This window comes from Alligator mississippiensis, chromosome 2, assembly GCF_030867095.1.
Source record: "Alligator mississippiensis isolate rAllMis1 chromosome 2, rAllMis1, whole genome shotgun sequence".
NCBI lineage: Eukaryota > Metazoa > Chordata > Crocodylia > Alligatoridae > Alligator > Alligator mississippiensis.
The window spans coordinates 164,969,993-164,989,765 of NC_081825.1; the positions used below are offsets into that span (position 1 = coordinate 164,969,993).

The 19,773-nt window shown below is 44.9% G+C and overlaps 1 protein-coding gene across 2 annotated transcripts in view; it reads left to right on the forward strand.

The window, feature by feature from the left end:
- The first annotated feature begins 11,805 nt into the window (after positions 1–11,805).
- The window catches only part of BTC (betacellulin), a 29,815-nt gene continuing 21,847 nt past the window's right edge, over positions 11,806–19,773 (forward strand). The window contains exon 1 of one of the 2 annotated variants that reach the window (XM_059722358.1): positions 11,806–11,954. In XM_059722358.1, the coding sequence (XP_059578341.1) occupies positions 11,897–11,954 (58 nt within the window). In that variant the 5' untranslated portion in view covers positions 11,806–11,896. The remainder of the gene's footprint in view (positions 11,955–19,773) is intronic. The other variant, XM_059722357.1, reaches the window with a different exon arrangement.

The following is a 19,773-nucleotide window of genomic DNA, read 5'->3' on the forward strand; positions in this document are numbered from 1 at the left end:
ATCAGGGGTAGGCAACGTTTTTTGGCCAGAATGCTGAAAAAAACATGTCTACCTTGGAAGGTACCGGAGTGCCAACATGCTGGAGCCAGGAGCAGCTGTTTACAGCCTCCCAGCTGCAGCTAGCCCACCGAGCCCGGTCTGCTTGCAGCAGGGCTTGCAGCCTCCCAGCTGCCTGCTGGGAGCAGCCAGGGCTCCGTGGCTGGCAGCAGCTGCTTAGAGCCCAGGCTGGCAGTGGTGTGCCGAGCAAAATGGCCTTGAGTGCCATGCTCAGCACGCGTGCTGGGGGTGGCTGACCCCTGCCTTACATATTAGTGATACACGTGTTTGCAAATGATAAATTATCTCAAAAGTAAAGTTTGAGGGAGTGGAGTGGGGGTGGCAAGAGTTCTTGCAAACATAGTAAAGAGTTATGGCTCAGTAAAAGGCAAATGTATAAAAGTCAAAACATTTCATTGTAATACTTTTGTAAATTAAACATTTTGGCTTAGAATCTTAAAACCACATTTTTCCTATTCATAAAAAAAGGAGAAAGAGGATAAATGCCCTGACTACTAAATAATATTGTGGGGTGGGGAGGTTGAACAAAATGTTTGGTTTACTGGTTGTGAATTTTTTTCCAGGCTTCCCCCTCTCCCTTGATTTTTTTTTTCTTTTTAGTTCAGCCACTCAATTAAAACATCCACTATCCACACAGCTGAACAGATTAGCTCATAATGCTTACAGTATGTTTTATTCCTCTGCAGCATCTGATACGGTACTAGGTCTGATTCCACATGCCTGTTCCTAAATCAGTCACCAGAGCAATTTACCATGAAGAAAACCTCTTGTTGCTCAGTTTCTTCATTCCAGAGCAACCAAGAATCCAAACTAGAGGACACAGATTGGAGGACATGGATTACAGTCATGATTCATCAAGGGGGCAAACCTTTCTGAAGTGGACTCCTTACACCCTTAAGCTTAGCCATGTGCTTTGGTATCTTGTTAACTCTGTTTAGAGGAAAGAGATTTATTAAAGTTAGAAAATTGTTGCAGAACAGTTAGCCAGGCACCAAAGGTACTTGACCCAAAGCTGAACATCTATCTGAATGGCGAAAGGCTGAAGCACGAAGCTCAAATTGCCTACCTGGGACTGATGCTAGACCAGACATTGAGCTATCATGAACACTTGAAAAAGACAGCAATGGAAGTTAAGACACACAGCAACCTCCTTAATAGGCTGGCTGGGTCATTGTGGGGTGCAAGAGACTCAACCCTAAGGATGTCAGGTCTTGTCATATTGTACTTCATGGCAGAGTACTGCACACCAATTTGGAATCGGTCATCACATGCCAAACTCAGTGATGTGCAGCTACATTTGATGATGCGCATCATTTTGGAAACTAGCCAACTAACCCCTCTACAATGGCTTTCACTCCTGAGCAACATTGATTCCCCCTCATATCCAATGGGAAGTTGCAACTAGCAAGCTACTGGAGAAGATTTACTTCAATCCAAGCCTGCTGCTGTACAATTATCTCTTAAATCCTCCTGATGCACATCTACCATCACAGAACCCACTGTGGTCCAAACTGCCACACCAGGACTACATGGTGGAGACCATCTGGAATGAGCAATGGAGATTGACATCACCACCAAACAAAATCCTTATCACAGATTCCACAGTCCACCCACCTGGCTTCAAGGTCTAGGTCTAGATGCGGCCAACCTCCATTGTTGGCCTCTTCGCAAGAACCCAAACTGTGGCTGTGGCAAAACACATGCCATGTTGCATATTGTCAATGACTGCCTGCTGACTAAGTTCAACAGTGGACTACAGGAACTGCATATGGCCACTGAGGACACAGTCCCCCATCACATGGCTCAGCAATTACACACACGCTAACTGACTGCCTTCACAGTGTTGGTGTATATTCACAACAGACACACTCCTCAGCTGTCTACTTTATGTTGCTACTGAGGCAGCTGAACATTTCATGTATTGCCTTGCAGATGCCATTGTTGCAATCATTATCCGATAAATATGCTTTACCCCTAGGGTATAGTCCAATGATCCTTTGCAGATTCAACAAAGCACAAGTTGTCTCTTGCTGCAAGTGTGAGACATTTCAGCTCTGTACATAATATACAAATTGCACATAATGATGTTAGCTGATACTTAACTGAACCCCTTACAGAAAACAGTGGCTCGCTTGAAACTAAAGGATTTCTCAGTGAATCAGCTAATACTTGTTGTCACCTCTAAACCCTAAACAAATTGTAAAATCAAATTTTGTACTACAGAAATGCAGGGAACTCCTGTTATAATAAGCTGCCTTCCCTTAAGAATAAGAATAGATTAGGGTCTATTTAGAAAAGCTGGATGCAATACATCTGAGGGTGCTGAAGAAGTTGGCTGATGTGATTGCAGAGCTGCTGGCCATTGTCTCTGAAAATTTGTGGTGATCGGGGGAGGTCCCAGATGATAGGAAAAGGGCAAATATAGTGCCAATCTTTAAGAAAGGGAAAAAGGAGGAACCAGGGAACTACAGACCAGCCAGCCTCACCTTAGTCCCCAGAAAAATCATGGAGCTGGTCCTCAAAGAATCCATTGCTAAGCACTTAGAGGAGAAGAAAGTGATCAGGAACAGTCAGCATGGATTCACTAAGGGCAAATTATACCTGACCAACCTGACTGCCTTTTATGACAAGATGACTGGTTCTGTGGATGCAGGAAGAGCAGTGTATGTGATATACCTTGAGTTTAGCAAGGCTTTTGCTACAGTCTCTCACAGCCTTCTTGCAAGCAAGCTAAGAAAGTATGGGTTGGGTATACTTAGACTGTAATGTGGATAGAAAACTAGCTGGATCATCGGACTCAGAAGGTACTAATCAATGGCTCAATGTCCAGTTGGCAGCAAGTGGACTGCTTTGCCCCAGCTGCGGTGGAAAAAGTGGGACTCAGCTCGCAGCAGCAAAATCGGAAGTGACACAGTGGGCCTTCTGGTTTCACTTTTGCCACATCAATCGGCAAGGGGTACATAAGGTACCAAATATTGAAAACCACTGATCTACAAGGTCCCTTCCACCCTCTAACAATCTATGAATTACTTTGAGCAAACATGCCACACTATGGAGGGGATAGATGAAGAAGACAAAGGGAAAGAGCTCTGTTTCAATATTACCAGGGCCCACTCCTTTCTCCCAGACTATTTGCCATGTCTGCAGTCTAACATGAAGATCTGAAAGAGGTCCCCACAGCCATCTCTGGACTCACTGACAACTTCTCTATTCACTGGAAGACTGTCCTCCTTGTATCAAGGGACTGCCAATGATGTGAAACCCCACACAGCCTATAGAGAGGTCAGTGCTTCATCAGAGCCTATATGTACTGATCAATAGTCCAGTGAGGCCTACTCCCCTCCTTTTTGTCTTTGTAAAGGGAAGAACAGTGTTAGATAAATGGGAGCACTTTGACTTGTTTCTTTGTGTCGGTATACCTGATAGCACCAAGGGCCAGGCAGTGGGAAGCCAGACTGAATTTGATTTCACAAATGTGAAAATGTTGCCATGATGTGATGAATCAGGCCAAAGATCTTCCAGCTGAATGCACCACCTGGGCCAAACAAACACCACTTACATCACTCTAATTGGCCTCTTAACCTATTCCAGCCACTGGAGAAAAAAGGATTCCAATGCCAAGCCATGTTCCCTTGCAAAGTAATTTATAGCACCATAACTCCCTACTGAAAGCTTTGGACTGAAATATGTGTAACATTTTATTAGCAGTACGCTATGAATAAACCTCCCTTTTCATAACACTCTGGTGAGGGACAAATTTCTTTTAGGAGGTGTGGTTTGTCATTGGTCACTTCAATTACAGCTGAAAAGATTTCCCAGAAGTCTCCCATGGGGAAAAGAGTGACCCAATCTGACAGTGACCCTGAGTCCAGATTATCAGGATGGGGTTCTTTCTGGAAGCAAAAGTATGGGTTTGGCCTTGGGCACAGAGTAGGGTTAAGAGTGCCGGAGGTGAGTATGTTGAAAATCTGGGTGTGCTCTAGCATCTGTATGCCAGATCTACGGAAACCTGTCCACCAGCTCTCCTGATCCACCTACGCACTGTACAGCAGAGCACTTGTTGATTCATTTAGGAAGGGAAAAATCCAATTAGAAGAAAATACAGAGCATAATTAAGGAATTGCACTTTTTTTTCTTACTACCCTAATTCTTCCCTATACTTTAAAAGCCTCAAGTGACACTACTGACATTTTACATCTGGGCTAGTTACATGACATCCTGTGATTGGATTTTCAAGGGATCCACAACCCCCAACTGGATTTTCAAGAGATTTCAGATCTGCCTGCAGCATCCAACAGTCTGATTTTCAATAGTTAATAGTGTGATTTACTGTGTCACAGTGTGCTGTGATCACAAAGCTAATAGAGCTGAGGACCCACCCACCCCTGTTGTGATGCTACCCAGTAGATTTCCAGGAGCCCCGAGAGCCCAGAGAACTGAGTGAATGGAAGGATGTGGCTCATGAAGTCCTAGCTTGTGCAAAGAGCTCAATGTCTCCATGCATGTGACTCTGCACTGTCAACAAGTGGCCAAACAGAATCCTGGACACGATGCATGGGGCCCTAAACAGGCTACAGCAATTTTGCAACTAGCAAAATTGATGCAGATTCTTGAAGGCTTGCCAGTCAGTATCTTTGCCGACATAGAGCAGAGGATTGCACTTTGTCAGCTTCAGTGAATAGAAATCAACTTGGTAGAAATCAACCTGTTCCTGCTTCCTCGCCCAGTCAAGCACAAATGCAGACTAAACTGACATGCAGCACAGCTTAGTTCCACTGCATGGTCTAAACAAAAAAAGTGTGTGGGGGCTGCCTCACTGTAGCAGGTCATGCTGAATGGAGATATATGTCCTGCCACTTCTACATTCTGCAGCGGGCACAGGCTTTGCTGACTTTAACTGATAGTGCTTATCTTGGTGAGCTGTGAGTCTTCTTGCAGGCAGCGTTCTTTAGGTAGATGTGATATCTTTTATTAGACCAACTAAATAGTTGGAAAAAAGTTCTTTGCAAACCTTCAGGCACAAACACCTGCCTGTGTCCTTAGATCAACATAGCTACAACCAGCAACCTTGAAGCCTTCTTGCAGTACTTTCAGAACTTGATTCTTACATGCTATGTTATGCCCTGCTGTGGTGAATCATCATATGCAGCAGTCACATACAATAGTACTTGGCAGGGATGTATCACAGCTGAGATGCCTGAGGGGAAGGTAGGCCTGGGTTCTGCTTTTAGATCTTTGGCCATTTTAACATATGGTAGATTACCTGCCCTTTCTGTACCATGCTGTCTCCATTGTTGGGGTGGAGATAACAGTGTGTACACAACTATGTGAAGTACACTGTGCTCTAAGCATGAACAAATACTGCACGCATGCTAAGAAGTATGGATCCAAATAATCTGGAGAAAATCAGCATATCTACATAGATTTTACTGGATCTATGCCAATTGACACCTGCTTTAGGTGCAGCCTTCTGTTGTTGTTACTGGATGTGAGCCTTAGAGCAAGATCCACTATACATACAGTAACAGCATATATTTGAATATCCTGACATACATTAGGGCAAAGTGTTTAAACAGATGCAGCTGCATTTACTTTAGGGGACCACACCCCATTACATGATTAAAAATGCAGTGGAAAATTGCATCTTACTTCTAGGTCATGTTTTCCAACTCTTTTAACTTTATTACCATTAAGCCAAACTTGTTCACAGATATTGTCCTCACTGAACACTGAGTTTATGCCAAAGCCAACCCTCCCTGAAAAACAAGTCCTCTTGAGTGTCCATATTTATAAAAAGGAAGTTTTCCTAAGGTGGGGAAATCATTGTATTTCCCCATGCTAAGATGGTTCAATATAAAGAAAATGGAGTATTCCCAAACTTAATGGAAAGCAAGTAACCTTTGGGTGGGAGCAAGCAATGAAAATATAATTTCAAATAATCTATTTCCCTTCATTGTTTGTATTATAAAATAGCTGAAATGAAACAAGCCTTCCCAGATAGTTATATGGCCCTCACCACCATATTATCTGAGCACCTCACAACTGTTAATGAATTGGAACTTTGGAATATCTGTAGGAGCTAGGTAGTGTTACAGAGATGTTGTAACTGTGTTGGTCTAGGATTTATGCTAGAGGGAAGGGTTTTTTAGGGTGATATCATTTATTGGTGTTAGGGAAGTGTTCTCTCTGTGAGACAGATGGGGAAAGAAGGCCTAGAGGCACAGACTTTAATGGGAGTGGCATTACACCATTCTTCCTCTTCCAAGTGCTTGAGATGAAATTGGATTGCTAGTTCATCAGGGGGGACTTACAGTGCTGCTCATCCTCTACAGACGATGATGATCATTGGGCTCAGAGTACACACACATACACCCACACACACCCACAGACACACACACAAAATATATACTGGCAAGTTCACTGTCCTTTATGCTTTCATGCTAAATAGCTAGAGTCCCCATGTCTTCTTCCATTCAATTCATACTGAATTACAACATGTATAAAGATTTTTCATCAGTTTTCTTATGGCATAAAACAGCCTGACTTCAATACCTGGGAAATTACTGGAGCAAATTGTTAGAAAGCCCATTTGCAAGCATCTGGAGGCAGAAAGGCTGATTGCAAGCAGCCAGCATGGATTTGTTAGGAATAAATACTGCCAGACAAGTTTGATCTTCTTCAACAAAGTAACTAGCTGGGTGGATGAAAGGAATGAAGTGGATATAGTGTACTTTGACTTCAGCAAGGCTTTTGACACAGTCCCACATGATTTTCTCATAAATTGGAAAAATGTGAGTTAGACAAAACCATGACAAAATGGATAAAGTCCTGGGTCAATAGCTACAACAGGGGTGGGCAAAATACAGCCCATGGGCTAAATCTGGCCCACCAGGCACTTTCATCTGGCCTGCAGGCTCCCATCACCGAATTGTTCCATAAAGTGGTTTGTAAATTCCCTTTCAGGATCATGCCTGAGAGACTGGAGACAGAGTGTTTTTTTGTGAGGAATGTGCCCCCACAGATAGTTGGGAATTCTTGTCTTTGATAGATTCTGGTGTGCAGTTTGTGGGGATACTGGAGATTGTTGTCAGGTTTTGTGTTTTGTGATGTAGGAAGTTGGCTTCTGGTGATGAGGTTAGCAAGATTCAGTGCTTGTTTGAATTTACAAACCACTTTTCAGAGCTGGGCCTATGAACTTCACTTTATCAGCCTCCTATGTACAGAAACTCATGGATATATAGACATTGGATTTATGACACACTACAACCTGCTGGACATCTAACTCCCCAGGTACCTCTCCACTTTTACCTGCGCTGCTACATCCCCCTTCCCCTCCCACCCCAGCCTGTCCCTCACCCCCTGACACCTCCATTTCCATTTTCACTGACTGGCTTTCTTGCCTGCACTGCATGCCAGCCTGGCTTCTTTACTATTCCTTCCATCTAGGGACAGCACACAGACACACCAACTGCAGATGCTTCCTCAGTTTGACAAAGGTTTTTTGGTCCAAAAGCTTGCTAAGATATAATTCTGTAACTAACTATTCAGTTGGTCTGTTAAAACATACCAGATTAGATTGAGCCAAAGGAAAGGACCTTGTCTGTCAGTGACATGTCCTTAGACCAACAACCCTAGCACCTGACTTGAAGGATGCAGGACCCTGGGCACATCTAAGCCCTAGGACTGGGGCTGGCAGGGAGAGTTCTCTGGCAGCTGCTGGAGAAGAAGCTCCTGCAGGAAAGGAAAGAAAGGCTCTAGTATGTGACCGTTTGGCTGCCTGAGATGCTGCTGGTGCTACTGTGCTGCTCACTAAGTTATTTTATTACCTGTTGTCATTTAAACTGGTGGACCGGACTGAGGCTGTAGGGGAGGAAGAGACCTCATTGGGGCATACTACCATGTTGTATAGAGGCCCCCGTGCCAGTTAAAGCATATCTTAACACACACGGTGTCACTGATGTCACGAGTTTTGCTTGTCAGCAGCCTGAGGTGCAGTTTCCCAGAAATCCCTGCACCTATCTCCTTGAAACTTGTCAGGCTTTGTGGCCTCAGAAAGGGCTACCATCCCTGCAAGTTTCATCCAAATCCGGCAAAAAATGACAGTTATAGGCAGTTTCCTGCTTCCCCATTATAACATATGGGCGAAATATCAAAACCGCGTCAAAACATCAAAACAGTGTCGACAAAATGAAATAGAACAGTGGTTTTGAAATCAAATGAAACTCAAAATGAAACACTGTCCAGTTGAAATGGAATGGTGCTGTTTTGCACAGCCCTAGATAGAAGTGATTGTGACAACCATAGAAGCATCTCCCTGTTGAACATCATCAGAAAAGTTGTCACTTGCATTATGCTCCTTAGGCTGCAATCTCTAGGTGAAAAAAAAATCTATCTTGAAAGTCAAAGTGGTTTTTGCTCAGCATGCCACACCATTGACAATGATATTTTGGACAAGAGAAACATAGCAAAAAACAAATGTCATTGTATACAGCCTTCATCAATCTGATGAAGGCCTTCGATATGGTCAAGACAGGGCCTTTTTCCTGTTCTGAGAAAACTGGGGTGTCCCCCCAAACTGTTGAACATCATTTTCTCATTACATCAAGGTATGCAGACAACTGTAGTGTATGAACGCAAAGAATCAAGTGCTTTTGACCTCAACAGTGGGGTGAAACAGTTTCTTAACCCCCATACTTTTAACATCTACTTCTCATTCCTGCTTCTTGTATTCAAGGACAGCAATGATGGCATTTATCTTTGAACCAGACTAGATGGAGACTTGTTCAATATTGCAAGGTTTAGAGTGAAAACCAAGGTGAAAGAATCGGCACTGAGATATTTCCTGTTTGCAGATGATGTGGCCTTGGTTGTCCACAGTGAATCTTCCCTACAAAATCTCTTGGACAGATTTTGTGTGCCATGCAGAGCTTCAGGTTGACAGTTAGTGTCAAGAAGACTGTGATTACATATCAAGGGGTGCAGGAACCAGTGTTTGATTGACACCACTCTGGAGAGCAAATCTCTTGGTATTGTCAATAGCTTTTGTTATTTGAGTTCTACAATCAGCAGGAATCTTGACCTTTGGACTGAACTGACTAATCAATTGGCACTGTCGCTCTTCACAGAACATGGTGTATGCAACGATGTGTTCTTTGATAGCTGCTGGATCCAATGCGAGTGACAGTCCCGCCCACAGGTAGAACACACCCATGCACTAGCAATGCTCTGAATCCGAGCAGCAGATTCTTTCCTCCTCTGACGCTGGTCATCGCAAAACCTGATCCATTCTGCCTTGCAGTGCCTCGCTCCATCTGCAAGCTGACTCCGCCAACCAGAGTGGTATTTTGCACTTCTTTCCCAATCACCCACAGAGATTCCAAAGGATGCTAGGTCATCTTTGCAAGGATCCCAAAATCTGTGCAGCGGTCTGCCTCTAGATGCTTCGTGAGCCTCAAAGTATAGCACTTTCTTCAGGATCCTGTGACCTGACCAAGCCACAAGTTGTTTCTTACTAATCAACATTGCTATGAATGACATACCAGCATAATTTAACACCTCCACATTTGTCACCCTGTCTTGCTGTTTTATTCAAAGAATTTTACACAGACATCTGATATGAAAACTGTTTAGTCTTTTGATATGTTTGGTGTAGGTTGTCCGTGTTTCCGAGCCATATAGAAGAGTGGATAAAACACGTCTCAAATATAGATTTTCACTTTAGTTGACAGTTTAGTTCCAGGTTCTGTCTTATAAAAGACTAGTGAGCTTAGCATTGAGATCTGCATTGCTGATAACAGTAGAGTCAAGGTAGAAAAATTGGTCAACAACAACCTGACTAACAGAATCAGAACTGCAGGTAAGAATTGTGGGGTATTACAGAAACATGCATGAAACAACAGCAAACTATCAGCTAAGGCGAAGATACAAATCTATGAGACTTGCTTGCTGTCATCCTTGCTTTATGATTCAGAAATATGGACTACATGTGCTAGGCACATCGGGAGACAAAACAGCTTCCACATGAAATACTTGTGCAAGATCCTGAAAATAAAGTGGGAAGACAAAATGCCAAACACAGAAGTGCTGGAGCGTGGAGGACTGACACACTTAGAAACTGCTATCAAGAAGAGGAAATTGTGATGGCTTGGACATGTCAGGAGAATGGGCGGGGACTATATCCCCAAGAATATTTTGTGTAACGAAATGAGAAATGGCGCTAGAAAGTGGAGTTCTCCAGCAGTACGTGTGCAAAAATGATATGAAGCTATTCAGCATTAACAGAGAAAGCTAGGAGGAGTGTACAGAATCCCGTCCCATCTGGAGGGAACATCTGGCAGTGGGATCAGCTCAACATGAAGCGGCTTTGATCCAGAGAATGGAGCAAAGCGAGAAAGAAGAAAGCAGCATGCTGCAAACTTGACTCCAACTCAGATAACACTTGGATCTGTGAAGCCTGTAACAAGCTGTCATTGGGCTTGTCAGCCACAAATGGATTCATCATCAGGCATCTGACTAGACCTCTTACGTGTACACCATGATCCAGAGAATCAACAATTGCCTGTAAGATAAGGATGAGCTTGCCTTGTTTGGATTAGCTGACCTCCTGAGGTCTCTTCCAGCCCTACTCTGTCTACGTGTGATTCTAAGCCAGGATGCAGTGGCAGCAAGTTTGCAGGATGTCCTGAGGCATGGACTGAGAGCTTACTCTGCTCCCATGTCCTCAGAGGTCTTCCCTCTCAACCTGACTGCAAATGAGTAGTTGGGGAGTCAAAGGCAGCCAGGTGTGTTGCTAACTACCTTGCTCCTAGTGCCTGTGGAAATAGGTGTAACTTAGCCATCCTAGTCTGACGGACCAGTAGGCTTGGGCTGACTTTCATAGATTCACAGAAGTTTAGGACTGGAAGGGACCTCCTGAGAGCATCGGGTCCAGCCCCCCTACTTTGAGCAGAAAGGACTGCTGAGGTCAATCAGCCCCAGCAATGTGTGCGCCCAGTCTCCTTTTAAAGATCTTTAGGGTAGGTGCCTGCACTACCCCTGCTGGGTCAGGGTCTGGTCACACAAACTGAAGTTTTTCCTTATATCTAGTCTGACACCTTCTTCTAGGAGTTTATGGGCATCTCTACACACCACGACTTATTTTATTTTTTTTAAATATTAAAACCAACACAGGGACCAGGCAGTAAAAGTCCTGCTAGCTCCCAAGACCTAGATCCTGAGACAGATTCCCCCCACCCCATCATGAGAGTATGTGACTTTTGCGCCTGGGTAACTTTAAGGGAGCTCATGATCTCTTTTTTGTTTTTTTAATTTGCCTCGGGGTTTCGGAGCTGCAAAGACGCCGCTTTGCTCAGTCCTTTATCGACCAGGAGGCTACAAACGTGTTAGGAGGAGGGGGAGGAGGAGGAGGAGAGAAGAGAAGAGAAGAGAAGAGCAGCCCAAACTCTGGTGCTGCCTCTTGACTCCAGCCGCTGGGACTTGGCCGACAACATCATCTCGCAGGAGCCTGGTGCTGGCAGCACGAGAGCGGGTGACTCCGAGCCAGAGAAGAGGCATCAACACAGGCTCTGCTCTGCCCTGCCCTGCCCTGCCCGCGCTGACGACCGAGCCGCGTGGCTGCGTGGCGCGCCCCGGGCAGCGCGCAGAGGCGGGCGCGGCGCCCCCGGCCGGCACGCGTGCGGGCTGCCCCGTAAAGGGCGCGGCGCCGGGGAGCGCGGCCGCCTGCAGGGGGAGCCGCTGGTGTCCGGCCGCGGCGGCTCTGCCCGGCGCCTCCCGTGCTCCGGCCGCTCCTGCCCCGCGCAGCCCGGCCTGGGGCCGGCGGCGGCTGCTCCCCGGGGCTCGCATGGAGGCGGCGGCGGCGGCGCTGGGCGGCGGCCCCGGGCCCCTGCTGCTGCTTCTGGGTAAGGCCGGGGCGCGGGGTGAGGCGCGGCTCCCACCTGCTGGCGGCACCGGGGCGGGGGCGATGCCTTGCCTTGCCCTGGCAGGTGCTTCTCCGCCGCCGGGCACTTCCCGCAGCAGTGCTGCCGAGCCCCGCGCCCGCCGCTATTTTTAGCCAGGACGAACAGTGTTAGTGGCGGCGGGCTGCGCTCCGGGCACCGCCTCCCCGCGCCCAGGACGGGCCCGGCCCGGCTCCCTCCCCAGGCTGCCGCGCGGGCTCCGCGTCCTGTCCCTGCCGGCGCTGCCCGGCCCCTGGACGCGCGCAGGCGGCGGCGGCTGTGGCGGGAGCCCCGAGCCCCGCTGCTGGGGCAGTGTCCGCCGGCCCCTGGGCTCGCTGGAGGGCCAGCGGGCGCTGCCCCTTCCAGATCCCTTGTCTTGAACCCGCGACCTCGCTCCCTTCCCTGTTTGTCCTTTTTATTTTGTCGGGAGAAGAGTTGATACTCTCTGTGGCCTCTTTTTTTTTTTAACGAGGGGCTTATAGTTTGGTTTCTTCATCAGCTCATGATCTCTTGAAAGTAGCCAGAGGGCTTGGACAACCTGCCCTGGCCCTAGGGAGGAGGCTGTGGCTGGGGGGACCTGGGTGACTGTGGGGCCATTAGTGCGCATCTCGGGGTGGAGGTTCACTAGGCAGTGGCCTCTGGCTCCTTGGGCTCATTTGAAGGCTAGTGGGCGCTAGGGGTGGTGCGCTCTGCTCGGTATGTGTCCCCTCTTAGAGCACTCATTGTTAGCCTTTGACCCCCACTTCCATTCCTGTTTTTGCATTAGTTGTGGTAAGGAATCAATTATGCTCCTACTTGCCTTCCTAATTAAGGAAGGTTTGCAGCTCCCTGCCTAGGCCAGGCCCGTGTTTTCTTGGGCATAACAAATCTTCTTGTCTAAAAGCTCCAGCCCTCTACAGGTATTGTGGACAGATCTAGGATTTTGAAAAGGTGGAGGTGGTGCGTACTCCATATAACACAACATGTCTTTTTCTCCAGTTAAAAAGACAGCAGTGTTGTCACAGAAAAGATAGCTAGATAAGTGGAACACCAAGACCTTTAAAAAGGAGAGGGTGTTGTAAACACCTGTGGAATGAAGTATTTAGAAGGAATCCAGTAGATTGTAATGAGCCATGAAGTCAATTGACTCCTTCAACACTGTCTGGATAGAAATGCTCCTGCCACCACTGCTGCTACCAGGCAGTTTGTTTTTAAATTTGGGTGGCTCAGGAATCAAAGGGGTGTGCAGCTGCACCACTGCATCCCCCCTTGAACTGCCCCTGCCAGGTGTCTGCTGAGTCTTAAACCTCAGTAAGCTTTTTAATTTCTTCTATGAGTGTGACCGTGAGTGTTTCATTTGGAAAGATGTGGTTAGAGCCATTAGCAGGCCAAAAAGGTGACACCCAGTGGGATTGTTGCAGCTCTTGCTTGACTGAGCAAATGGAAAAAATCCCTTTGCATGAAGAGACATTCATGAATTGCTTATGAAGAGTGAATGATCAACTAGCACCTATCCTAATGAAGGGTGATCAGTACTTGCCACACCTGACAGGGGCTTATAACCATCTTGGAGTACTTTCTACAGATGTGCATACTGACGCCCAGTCGGTAAGGTACTTGTAACAGCTCCTAATCCTTTTGGTACCTAGCCATGAAGGTAAAGTAGGATTCAGTTATATAAATCGCAACAACCTAAATTTAGCTAGAAACTGATCCACCCTAACTTGCCAGGGTTTACAAGTTCTAGGAATAAATTGTGGAGGGCCACAGGTAAGTAAAATATCAATCTACATATTTATCAGCTAGTGATTGAATTATAGTTGCTGAGCTAAATGTATATATAGCTGTTCTATTCTCCTCTAAATTTCATAGTTGGTAGGGTCGGAAACGACCTAAGCAGATCATCAAGTCTGACCCCCTGCCACAAATGATGCATCTTTCATTCTTAGATGGATTTATTTAAATGATTATTGCAAGAAAAGGGGCAAGAGAGTTCTTTGAAAATCCTTCCATAACAGGAAGTGGGGACACAGGCTGAGAGATGTCTGACAGCTTTTAAATTTCAGCCTGATGGAATGGACTGTGTTGTGTGGAATTCCTAATGGGATCTAATATATGTGTGGAATTCCTAATGGGATCTAAGTGTATGAATTGGGGTGTGATAATAGTGTACTGTGCTGTCAGCACACGCTACAGTTTCTCTTAGTAGTTTTTTCCCTATTAGCCTGAAAGGTGAACCGCAAAGGTTTCTTTAGAAATGGAATTAGACCTGTGTCTTAGTTTAGTTGTTTGATATATAAAAAGGGGCCCAAGGGATCTATCTCTCTTTATCATTATCATTATTATTATTTTAAATTCTGCTTGTCTTTAGCCTGAGGCCTGGTTTACTTTTAAAAGATTTGCCAGTAAATCTGTTTTCCCCCTGCCCCACCCAGTGAAATTATTGTATTGGTAAAAGTCTTCCTCTGCTTGTAATTTTATTGGTATAAAGGTAAAGGCAACATTATACTTCCATAGCGTAGTCTGCTTTCTGAAGTGTGTTGGTATAAGCACTTACTCTTATTCTGGTATATTTTAATGCACAAAGAGGGTGTTAATTGCTTTAATTAAGCCAGATTTTGTTTGTCTTCAGGGAAAATAAAACCAAGCAAACTTGCTTACCACCAGACCTACCCAGGGAAGCTGTAGAATCTCCTAACTGGATTTTCAAGAAGAGACTGGATAAGCATTGGGCAGGGATGGTTTAGGGATAATGCACCCTGTACTCATTCACAGGATTGAATGATGGGGTTTACAACCCTATATTTCAGGATGGTTAAAGGGCCAACACTTTCTAAGCTGGGAATGTCAGGTTTTGATGGAGATGTGATGGGATGTATTATGTGGGGGTCACCTTTTTTAAATGGGCCTTCTGACAAGACCATCTTTCATCTAAATTGTTCATTAGAGGTTGAAGTGAAATAAATGTCAGTAAGCCCAGAGGTATCCAAATTGTCTTGCACCTCCAGGTGCGTCAGGGCTTAAATTAGGGAAGGGGGGGTGGAAAAAAAACTTAATAAAACAGGGTTGATAACTCTTTTTCCAGATAAAACTGAAGGTTTTGCATTAACAAAACCATCATCCCACTAATAGTTTTTGCTTGTCTGTGAGAACTACTGTTTATTTATTAGTGATTTGAGATTTTAGAATGTTATATAATACCATATGTTTGTGCTGTTAATATATTTGTGCTTGTTTACTTAATATTTGCTGTATAGTACAGTAATTAAAGTACAATTTTCAGCATGTCACATTGGTGTTTGATTATCTGGAAAAGTTGATTATCTATTATGATACTGATGCTAATTGTTCTGGGTAATTGACATTCTGCTGTACATTTTGAAGAAAATAGAAAATGCAAAAGTATGTATATTTCTCCTTTGTAGGTTGCCTTTAAGTTTCAGGTGTTACCATTTTTAGTTGTTTTTCCTGTTAGTCTCGTGTGTGTGTGTGTGTGTGTGTGTGTGTGTGTGTGTGTGTGTACGTACACCTGAGACTCAAAGAAATGGTAAAAACTGTTATATATTTCATTTTAATGCCTTATTTTAATCCTACCTTGTTATCTAGCATGCTCCTCTGTCTTGCTGAGCAGAGGCCACGTATCACTCCATGCATCCCAGGGATCATGTTTAAATTCCTGTGCTTCTGTAGCATTTGTCTCTGGGCACTTGTAACACAGCCTTTTCTTTCCAATCTTCTAACAACTCAGATATCAGATGGTCCTGCTTGGTCAACATGCAAACACTGGCCCTGTTTTCTTTTACTGTGCAAACCTAATGCTTGTGGACATTGATAGGTTTGGAGCATGTGGAGAGATGAATGCATGCTGTGTGTATGTATGAAGGGCAGCACCTCAGTTTTAAATGCTAACTTAGAGTTTTCTCCCCACCTCCTGGTGGAGTTTAATTAAGTCTGTTTTAAAAATCCTGTTGTTCAGATCTTATTTAATAGGTGGGGGAGGGGGGCAGGAATTGCCCCTTCAAATTTACCTTTCAGAGAGGTGCTAGATGTGAAGGCTGTTAGGAGGGGGCAGCTGTGTGTAGTGCAGTTCACTGTCCAAAATCCTAAATTTTAAAGAGGTATAGGAAAAGAAGGAACTTCTGAGAACAAAACACTTTCAAATTCTTCACTTACCTGCTTATTGAAATAAAAATTGTCTGGAATTGGAATTGTACATCAGCAGGGTTGTATGATTTTCCTTGATGTGTGCAAGAGATTTGGAGAGTTTGCTGGGTGATGCATTCTGGTGAAGCTCAAGGCAGAGCTTTCCTTAAGCAGGGGTGAAAAATTAATTCCTCTCGCTTCCAAAAGTCCAGTATGTGGCTGATGACAACTCACCCACTTCATTTAGCTGCTCGAGTGGGAGCTGCTGTGTTTTCATCCCTCAGTAGCTGCAAAAAAAAAAAAAAAAAAAAAGCTTTCCAAATGCAAGTGTGAGAGAAGTAACATGCTGAGAAGATAAAGTCCTGGTGGAAATGGAGAAGCAGTTGTTTCCCCTGTGAAGGCAAGTGGCAAGGAGAGAGATGGTTACTGTTGTTTACAGTAGGATGCCATGAGTGTGTGGGTTGGAAGGGTTGCTGCCACCACCACCCCACAGAGCAAGGTTTATGTGGGAAGGCTTAACCAGCTCAGCAAAAAGAGACATGGGTGCAGACTTTTTTCGGCCACGCCAGCTAATGGCTGTGCTTACGCCTATATGGTTTCTATCTCACCAGTTGTTCGCATACCTATGTGGTTTCTGTTCTCCCATCAGGAGTGGACTCAAAACTAGCTGATTTATAGCGAAAGGTGAGGCTGCTCACCATTATTTTACTGATTGATAACATTCTCCAGTATAGGGATAGTAGGGTTCAGCTGATTGGAGAGCTGGCCCTGAACCATGGAGGTAGTCGTCAGTAAGCAAGAAAGTGAGCAGAATAGGGAGGTGTGAATTGGTATGGAGGCACTATGCAGAGGTGAGTCAGAAAGAAGTAGGGTTGGAAGGGATCTCTAGAGGTCTTGTCATCTAGAAGGGCAGGATCAACCTTATCCAAACCATCCCATACAAACCATAATATAACCTCTACATAAAACTACTGTCAGCCCTAACACAACATAGACCTAACACCCTAACTAGCTCTAAAACAGGGGAATCATAGCAGCCAATGTCCTGCTTTTATGAAATGTTGTCAGTATATGCTCAAGAGATCCCAGGTAGAGGGCCACCCCTCCCTGGCTACAGAGGAAGGCAAAAACCCCACAGTCCATACCAGTCTGACCATGGGGTAAAATTCCTTCCTGACCCAAAATATGGCAATTGGTCTGACACTGGGTGGAGGGACAACACCTTCTAGCCAGGAACCTTCAGCTTTGGTCCCAGCAGGAGCATTGGCACACCCCAGGCACTCCAACCTTGGCTGTAGCTAACAATGCCTCTGAGCAAAGCTTAAAAACACTCTTGACACATTTAGCAGAAAGGTAGGAAATGGGGGAGGGGGAGCAGCCAGCAAAGCCCAGAAGCATAGGAAATACTCATAGTAGAAGCATAGCTGTGTCATAGGTTCCTGACCAGTGGCTGGCTGCCCAACTTTTTTTTTTTTTTTTTTTTTTTTTTTTTTTTTAAATGCCTCCAGTGATGGAGAGTCCATAATTTCCATAGGCAGTCTATTCTACTGCCTCATGATTCTAACAGCGAAAAAGGTTTTAATTTTTTTGAATATCCAATTTAAACTTGCTTTGCTGCAACTTCAAGTCATGGGTCCATGCTAAGCTCTCTGCAGCAAGAGAGAAAATGTGCTTTCCCTCTTCTTTATGGCAGCCCTTCTAGTATTTGAAGACTGCTATCATATCCCATTTTAAGTTGCCTGCCTCTAGGCCCTCTAATTTTGGATTACTAGATTGCAGATTGTTAGTTTACTAGCATGACTTGGCCAGACTAATGGCCTAAACTTAGCCGGAGCTAATAGATGCTGGACAAAGCTTTCAAGCCCAGCATGCAAATGATAGCTGTCTCCTGGAGTGCTGTCTATACCCCAGGCCTATTCCTATGTGAATGTGCAAGGCAGATGATGATTTTTCACAGGCTAGGATCTGCTAATGCATTGAGTTGAATCTCAGGTTTGCTGGGGTTTGGATCTGGTTCCTGACCATTCTCTGTAGCCTGAAAACCAGAAAACACTAATACCGGTTGATAACCAGTGTATTTGCCTACCTAGTGCACATGGTCATTTTTTCAAGTGAAAAGAATGCGACATGTTAAATATTTCTTTTTTCCGGATTTGGCCTATTTTCTCCTGTACTTTGTTTGTTTAGATCTAGCTTCTTTCATTTAAACAAGGCTGTCTGAAGTTGTGAGTCAATTATCTACAATGAGGAACCTTGCTTGCAAATAAAAGGAATTTGGTCCTGGCTGCTCTGGGTGTGGGTGGGGGAGATTTGGATGTTGTGAGGGAGTACTTCCTTCCCAACCACAACCAGTGTCACTCCACAAGAACCCCTAGGTCAGTGCTGGGATTAAATAACTGTCTTCACAAAGCACAGCAGCTCTACCAAAGTCCTTTACTGAGCCAGTTGTGGCATGCTGCATGTTTCTGTGGAATATCCATTCTGCATGTGCCATAACTTGCCAACTAAATGAGCAAACTCGTGTTTGCTCAATGTGGTGATGGTCGTGCCAACTGGGGTATGGGAAGGGAGCCTGGCATATGCTTCTCTTGATACAACCTGTGTGAGTGGGTGGATGCTACCCTAAGGAGTTATACATAAAAGTACTGTATGGTTTTGTCATCAACTAGCAAGATGAAGGACTTCTAGTAGAGTTTGGCTGGAACAATCTGCTGCTTTGTTGAAAGGTTGAAAAAGGTTGCAGATAAACCCAATTATTTTCAGAAGTCCAGATGTTCTAGCTGAAATTTTTGGGCAGCTGCTTGTCTTGGAGTTCACTTGGAGATATTAAGGCCAGGGGAGACCACTATGGTTATCTAACCTGATGGCCTACATGTTGTAATTTTTATAGCAGAGGGGGTTATTTGACTGAACTGAGTTTTTATGGAAATTGGAGTCTGAATCTTTTAGAGTGAACCTTTTTTTTTTTTTTTTTTAAGGGCACCAGTCCAATAAACTCTCCTCAGACCACATTTATTTTTTACTTCAGAGGGAATTTTCTTTGAAAAGAGATTGTGGGCCTGGAACTTAGATATGTGTGCCCATGAGCACTGCTTGGTAGGCTAAATGTTAAAGTGCTCAGCAAAGATTTCAAGTCTGTCATTGGGTATATTAAAGTAGCCCTTGGGATGTCCCAAATCAGGAGCTCCTGTGTGTGCATATGCTGTATGCGCACACAATTTGTCATTGAAACAACTGGGTTGTATCAACAGACTCAGCTTGAGGGCAACTGTGTCTTGGAGGGGTTGGATTAGCATTGTGATGAGCTGTGGTATTCCCACTGCATGACTAGCTCCAGGGCTGACAGCAATTAAACCTCAACTCATCCCTGTGGGAGGCCAGCCAGACAGCTCAAACAAGGAGCCCCACTTCACCTGAGCTAAAGGCTTTTGAATGCAGGCAGGAGTCAGGCTAGGGGCAAAACCTCAAAGTAAATCTGGAGTTAATGAGGCAACAAAGATAAATCAACAGTAAGAGACAGGACAGTCTGCACAGATGAGACTGGAAGACTGAGGGAAGACAGAGAGAGGAAATGTCTTCACTTACTGTGCAGCCCTGGGTAGTGGCAGTGTTTGGAATAAGAGCAAAGTTTCCTGACACCTTGACTAGTGTCCTAGCTGCC